Source organism: Triticum dicoccoides, chromosome 5B (genome assembly GCF_002162155.2).
Source record: "Triticum dicoccoides isolate Atlit2015 ecotype Zavitan chromosome 5B, WEW_v2.0, whole genome shotgun sequence".
In the NCBI taxonomy this organism is placed as follows: domain Eukaryota; kingdom Viridiplantae; phylum Streptophyta; class Magnoliopsida; order Poales; family Poaceae; genus Triticum; species Triticum dicoccoides.
This window is the reverse complement of record NC_041389.1, coordinates 135,606,137-135,612,660: the sequence shown is the minus strand read 5'-3', so window position 1 is coordinate 135,612,660 and position 6,524 is coordinate 135,606,137. Positions and strand designations below refer to the sequence as shown.

General features: G+C 44.0%; 1 protein-coding gene across 1 annotated transcript; it reads left to right on the top strand.

The window, feature by feature from the left end:
- The first annotated feature begins 587 nt into the window (after window positions 1-587).
- On the top strand, window positions 588-5,621 carry LOC119307830 (calmodulin-binding protein 60 D-like). Its single transcript, XM_037583920.1, has 12 exons — window positions 588-1,004; window positions 1,125-1,173; window positions 1,286-1,335; window positions 2,773-2,821; window positions 2,925-2,974; window positions 3,409-3,908; window positions 3,996-4,159; window positions 4,268-4,474; window positions 4,556-4,709; window positions 4,814-4,921; window positions 5,020-5,094; window positions 5,178-5,621. The coding sequence occupies exons 1-12, from the start codon at window positions 820-822 to the stop codon at window positions 5,393-5,395; spliced, it is 1,809 nt and encodes a 602-aa protein (XP_037439817.1). The 5' UTR covers window positions 588-819; the 3' UTR covers window positions 5,396-5,621.
- The last annotated feature ends 903 nt before the right edge of the window (window positions 5,622-6,524 follow it).

Here is a 6,524-nt window from a genome sequence, read left to right as displayed (position 1 = left end):
CGCCACCTGTGAAAAACTCCAATAATGCCCTGCACCTCCACCACTAAGATAGTTAATGCGGTTGTGGTTTCCCCCTAAGAAAAATAATGAGGCTATGACTTCCTCCTAAGATAGATAATGGGATTGGTTTTTTCCAGTGAGGTCTGGCCTCCCAACTCATGCGCTCCGGAAGAAGAAAAAAGTGACTAACGCAACAAAAAATTTGTACCTGAAAAATAGCGAAACCTCTAAAAGAGATGTTGCAACCAAGGAACACGAATTTTCATCAAAAAGGAGAAAAAGGGAAGAAGAAACTTAAGGGCGAGAGAGAGGAATCTTGCAAGACTCAAGAGAGAGAAATTAAGGGCGGCATTGCCGCATCGATCGGTTTTCTCGTACGTACGTGTCTTCCGGACTTGGCCGCGGGTAGCGAATCATGCGCGTCCAGCCGTCCACGAACGAAACAAGCGAGACTCCCCGCGCTTTCGGCCGCCCGCGGCAGCAAGAAGGCGAGTGAAGTGAAGTGGGGCTGCTTGAGTGCTTGACTTGCTCCTCAGTCGTCCCCCCTCGAGCTCTCACCTACCAAATCCGTCGAAACACGCTCGGAGTCGGTGGAGAGCGAAACAATTATCCTTAATCCTCCACGTCGCGCTCTACATCTCAATGGCCGCCCATAAAACCCAGTGGTGGCGTGAGCTGAACGGCGCCGATCCATTTTCTTCCTCTTCCACAGGAGACTAGCCCATTACCCCCCTTCCTGTTCCTCCCGCCGCTGCTATCGTGCAAGAAGTTGGTACCAGAGAGTGTGTGTGTGTGAGAGAGGAACGATTCGTTGGTGCCATGGCGCCGCCCAAGAGGCAGCTGGCCCTGACGGGCGCCGGCGCAGGCCGGGAGGAGGCGAAGCGCCTGCGCGTCGGGGTCGCCAACGCCAGCGCCGCCGGCTGGCAGGCGCCGACATCGCCGGCGTCGCCGGGGACGCGGCTCATGCGGCGGACGGTGCTCGTCGTGCTCTTTCTACTGCGAATGTGCGTGCCTCCATCCCCATCTGCCCGCTCGATATATATTTCTTCTCTATCCATCGGGTGCACGTCGAGCTCCGTTTCTTGATTTCTAACTCTTCTTTCCCCGCGAATCGGTGCGTGCAGGAGCGACGGGATCACGGTGACGGAAAGCATCTCCCAGATTGGTCGCATGGTGAGCGCGCGCGCGCGTGTGCACGAGTACCCGTTTTTGCTGGAATTTTGTAACCACTAGTACTTCACCGGGTGCCAATGATAATTTTGTTTGTTTCTTTGTGCTTGTATAGGTTCAGAGGAAGATGGAAGGGATTCAGAAGGTTCAGGCTCTTATGATGCGGTGAGGATCATTTCTCTGTTATGCTCTTGTGTTCTAATTTTCGCTTCAAAAGATATGGCAGCCGTTTCTCATTACTATCTTCTAGCAACTGTTTAATTACGCTGTGATAGGTCTAGCAGTGCTCGGGTTATGCTGTAATAGTCTAGTCTTGCTTGTTCGGGTGTTGTTAGGTTTTTGCCCCATAGCATACGTCTCGATGACGAGCGTGTGCAGTGGGTTTTTCCTAGTAGTGCTTGAGCTCGTTTTCCCCTTCTTTCCCATCTCCTATTAAACTCTGGACTGGTGTATTTCCGTTATATCTTTAATGAAAAGGGGATAAGCCCGGTTCAAAAAAAAAGCAAGTGTTTAATTATGGGCTTGACTTTCCACTAAGATTTTCTTCCTGTTTTCGTACCATTTAGCTTTGGCAATAAAAATATCACTTATAAAAGAGAATTTTTGGAAAATGTTTTGTACATACAATGCATTGAAATATGTTCAACCATCTATTGAAAAACAGTTCTTGTCTTTCAAAGAGAATGTTCACATAATTGTTCTAATCTAAATATGTTTATATAAAAAATGTCATGTATGTCTTAGAAAAATGTTTATTTTGCCACATGTAATATTACTTTGATAAAAACAATTGTACCATTTTTTAATTATATTCATGTATTTAAGAAAAAAAATCATGTAACTAGTTAAAATGCCACATGTTCCACTAGAGATGGTAAAGTTCATATAGTGAAAAATTATTAATTGGAATTATGAGGTGCAACACATGAAAAGTACAAAAGGAAATAGAAACAAGCAAAAACATGATACATAATTAAGAAAAATAAAAAAACAATATAAACCAAATAACATGCTTGAAAATAAAATAGAAGATAAAAAGGTGACACTGAAAATCAACAAACAAAATGGCACAGAAAAAACAAAAAAAATGATTTCTTAAAAGGTAGGGCTATACAAATTAATAAAAAAAATATGAAACTAGAAATGGACAAAAAAGAAAGAAAACACACGAAACTCATATGGAAATGAAAACCCATAAAAGATCGCCCACAACAAAATAGAGGCAGTTATGGGGAGCCAACGCACTAACCCCTCTTGTTAGGCTGGTCACAATGGGGAGTATCAGTGTGTGATACTACATCCCAGGCCTTAGGAATCACTTGCAAATAAAGATAAAGATTAAGCCGGCTTTTATTTTTGAATAATCAAGGGTGTACATTGGAGACCTTGTCAACATGTGAAAGGGCATAAAAACCTAACAAGTAACTTACTAGGTATAGTTATATCCTTTTATTTCTTGATGTATTTCCATGATTTCTTCAACTTGCCGTACTTTCTCAATGAAAATATGCAAGCTTTGCATGTTTTGTTGTTATTTACTTTTGAGATAAATAAAAGGCTTACCCGTGCTTCTTTTTATAATTTTGCTATCTTTGGTCTTAGCAAATTGGAAAATTTAGAGGAAAAGGTGGAGAGCATGAGCCATGAAGTGGTTAGATTCATATTCCTTAAAATAATTTCTTTGCATGTTCATCCTTATTTGATAGTATAATATATTTGTTGCTCACATTGTATTCGCCATGTAAAAATTGCAGAAGAAATTGGCACGTTTGCATTCCAATAGACACGCCGATAAACACCCAAGGTAACAGATCTGTAATTGCAATGCTCGATAGTTTCCTCCGTCATACTTAGTCTCATGTTGAAATGTTAATATCCATTATCTAGCCTTTTGGTGAGTTATCATTCTATATATATACCTAAATAGTTGATCCCCACTAACTCTAATTCTATCAACATGCAACTATGTCATCTCACTGTGTCATCATGCATGGGAAAAAATTCATCTTAACATGCACCATGCATGCTATCCATATTTAATAGTAAATAGTATTCTACAAATGTACAGTAATCAAAATACAATTAATTATATACATTTTAGTTTCAGTTCTCGCATTGTCCTATAGCAGTACCTATCCGATGTTGCTCTATAGGAACAAAGTAGTATGTGGATGTTAAATTCAAAAATGCCAACTGAACAACAACTACATCACAATGTCATTCATGTTCCTGTTTCAGATCAGAACCATATCAGGAGGGTGCCACTTTGAGTGAACCGAACGCCAACATTCGCCTGCGTTTCCTGGATGGCCTGAAGACTCCAATTTACACAGACAAGATTATAGCCTCTGAGAGCAATGCGGCTATCAGGATTGGCGTCTTTGATGGTGACAAAATGATCAGTGAAGGCCCGCTTTCGAAGGCGAAAGTTGAGATCCTGGTTCTCCGTGGCGACTTCTGCAGTGATGGTCAGGAGAGCTGGACTGAAGAGGAGTTTAACAGCCACATAGCGCAAGGCCGGCACAGGCAAGGGTCAGTGCTGGGGGGCGATTGCAGTGCGTGGTTGAACAATGGGGAGGCGTCATTGGGAAAAATCCGCTTCAGAGAAGGATCATCCAGGACTCCCAGTAGGAAGTTCATCGTCGGAGGAAGAGTATGCATGAACAGGAAGATCGGTGGTATTCGAGTCCAGGAAGCTGTCATGGAGCCGGTCACTGTGCTGGATCGTAGGAATGAAGGTAAAAGACTTTTGTTGCTAGTCAGCATGTTCTTTGTTTCTATTGGACCCCCATTACAGTTTTCTTTTTAATCTTTGTTTGCTTCAGCAAATGAGAAGAGGCACCCTCCCAGATTGGATGATGAAGTGTATCGCCTGGAAGAGATCTCCAGAGATGGAATTTACCACAGGAGGCTTAAGAATGCTCATATCTTCACAGTGGAGGACTTCTTGAAGGCTTTGAACAAGGACGCAGACGAGCTCTGTGAAACGGTATAAAATCTCCCCTAAAATCAATTGTTTTTTCTCACTCTTTTTAGAAGTTGTTGTGCTATTTTCTCATGGTGAATAATGTTGTCGTTTCGATTTCTTTACATATAGGTCCTCGAGATCAAGAAGCGCAGTAATGCTTGGGAAAGAATGGTTAAGCATGCCAGAGAATGCTGCCTCGCAGACAAGCCGGAGCTCAAAGCATATCGCAATGTAGAGGGGACTGTGGTGATCTTCCTCAATTGCGTGCATGATCTTGTTGGAGCAGTCTTTTATGGTGTTTACATTTCACGGGACAATTTTGATCCGGCTAAGAAGGTACATTCTCAACACAATCATCTAATATTTGGACCATATGTGGAAGTCAAACAAGTTGAAGATATCATTTTCTCATCGCAGGCTCAAGCGTACGAGTTGAAAGAGTGTGCGCGCCATCAGTTGGACAGTCTTCCGTTTGACTATGTGATGAATGGCGATCTTCCTGAACAAGTTCCCTCTAGCACTCATTTTACTCTGGATGCATTCATTCTTGGTCCGGATGTCGCGCTTCAACGTTAGTTAGATACACGTTTTCTTACCCTTCCCATGTCTTAAAATTTCTGACTATGCGATGGCCTGAACTATGGAGCTTAAATTGGTCTTTTTGAGGAACTGCAGCAAACGAAAACCAGTTGCAGGATAGGATCAACAATATCACTGAACCATCTCACCAGAACGAGTATATTCATGGTGATCAGAGCACAGTTAACGCACATTATTTCCAAGGTACATAGTTGTTGCTGCTTTGTTCCCCTCTTATCCTCTGTTTCCTCATGGACTCCTTGCAGTTTCAGCGACTTATGCTCATTTTGGCCTTTTTTCAGGAGAAAGTATTCTAGCAGTTGGTCAGCAGCAACCTACAATTTTCACTGGTGAATTACTTCACTGGCCCTACGAAAGTGAGCAATCGTTCTCTGCATGAACCATGAACAAACCTGAATAAACCTGATAGATGACTCACATTTTACTCTCCCAATTCCAGGATCAGGTCAAGTGAACATCCATAGCCAGATGCAAGCTCCCATGTCCATGGATGGCGGAGGTGTCATGCAGGCATCAACCTTTGTTCAGCACAACCTCCTGCCACAATTATTCGGTCCTACGCAAGTCCAAGAAAGCATGCATGCCATCCATTACTCTGAGAATCCACCTAACCATGCTGTTGGACCATCGACATGGCACGATGATATTTATCCCTGAACCGGAGCCTAGCGCCAATCTATTTCCCGGACCGGATTATGGAAGCTTCTAGCAAGCGAACACTTTCCACAATGCAGTTTAGACCGTGTACCATCATGGTCGTGTGTTGTGTGTCACTATAACTTAGGTGTCAGGTTATGATATACGAGTAGTATTACTTTCAGTCTCAAGCATTGTAAACTGTATGTTTGGATACAAAATTGCTTGCCCCTATTCTTTCCTATTAGATGTTTTCAACATTGTACAATGATGTCGTGTGGGATCTAAGGGTGTGTTGTAACTTGGGCAAAACATTTTGTTGTCTGCGCGCCCACTGATGTTTAATTGATGCTTATATGTTTTGGAATTTTTACGATTGTAAACTGCCATGAATAGCAGACTGATATTGTTGAGTAAGAGAAAACTCAGAACGTAAAATTTTCTCACATGGTCACCGTTTGGGATTGCAGCATACCCCCTCCGCTCCCAAAAGAAATCATATAAACTTTGTCTCAATTCAAAGAGTGCAAAATTTAACCTGTACGCATCTCCTCTCCTGAAATCTCAGGTGGCTAGGGTTTTTCGTTCGTGCAGCCGCCATCACCAGTTCCCCTCGCCTCTGGGTGCCTTCGGGCACCGGCGAGGTGGGGGAACCCCCCTTTGGAGTGGAGTTTGGGTCTCCCTAGCGCAACCTACGGTTCAATCTAGGTGTGTGGGCGATGGTGGCGAGACGATGTCATGCCTGGCAGGAGGCTCCACCAGCAGAAGATGAAGGAGACGGGACGACCCCAACTGTCAGTGAGTGAGCTCGAGGCTTGCGGCCTGTTCTATGTACCTGGGCTGTGGAGTGAGTGTGTGTTTGTTAGGACAAGGATGGGAGGAATCGAACTATTGCCTTAAGTATGGTTCTCAGTCTCGATTACAAGCTGGTTACACGAATGGAAGAGGAACGATAGGAAACTAGGGTTCTTGCCGCCGCCGAGCCGGGATCCTCTGGATGCCTATCTCCATCAGCCTGCCTTGGTTAAGTAGGTGGGTTGACTGGGCTTCAACGGGTCCAGTCAGGCCCAAAGATGCGGGTGCTGGCCTTGGTCACGCTCTGGGGTCGGCCTCCTTCCAGTCTAGCGTGGTTGACAGGCGGGCCCGGTAT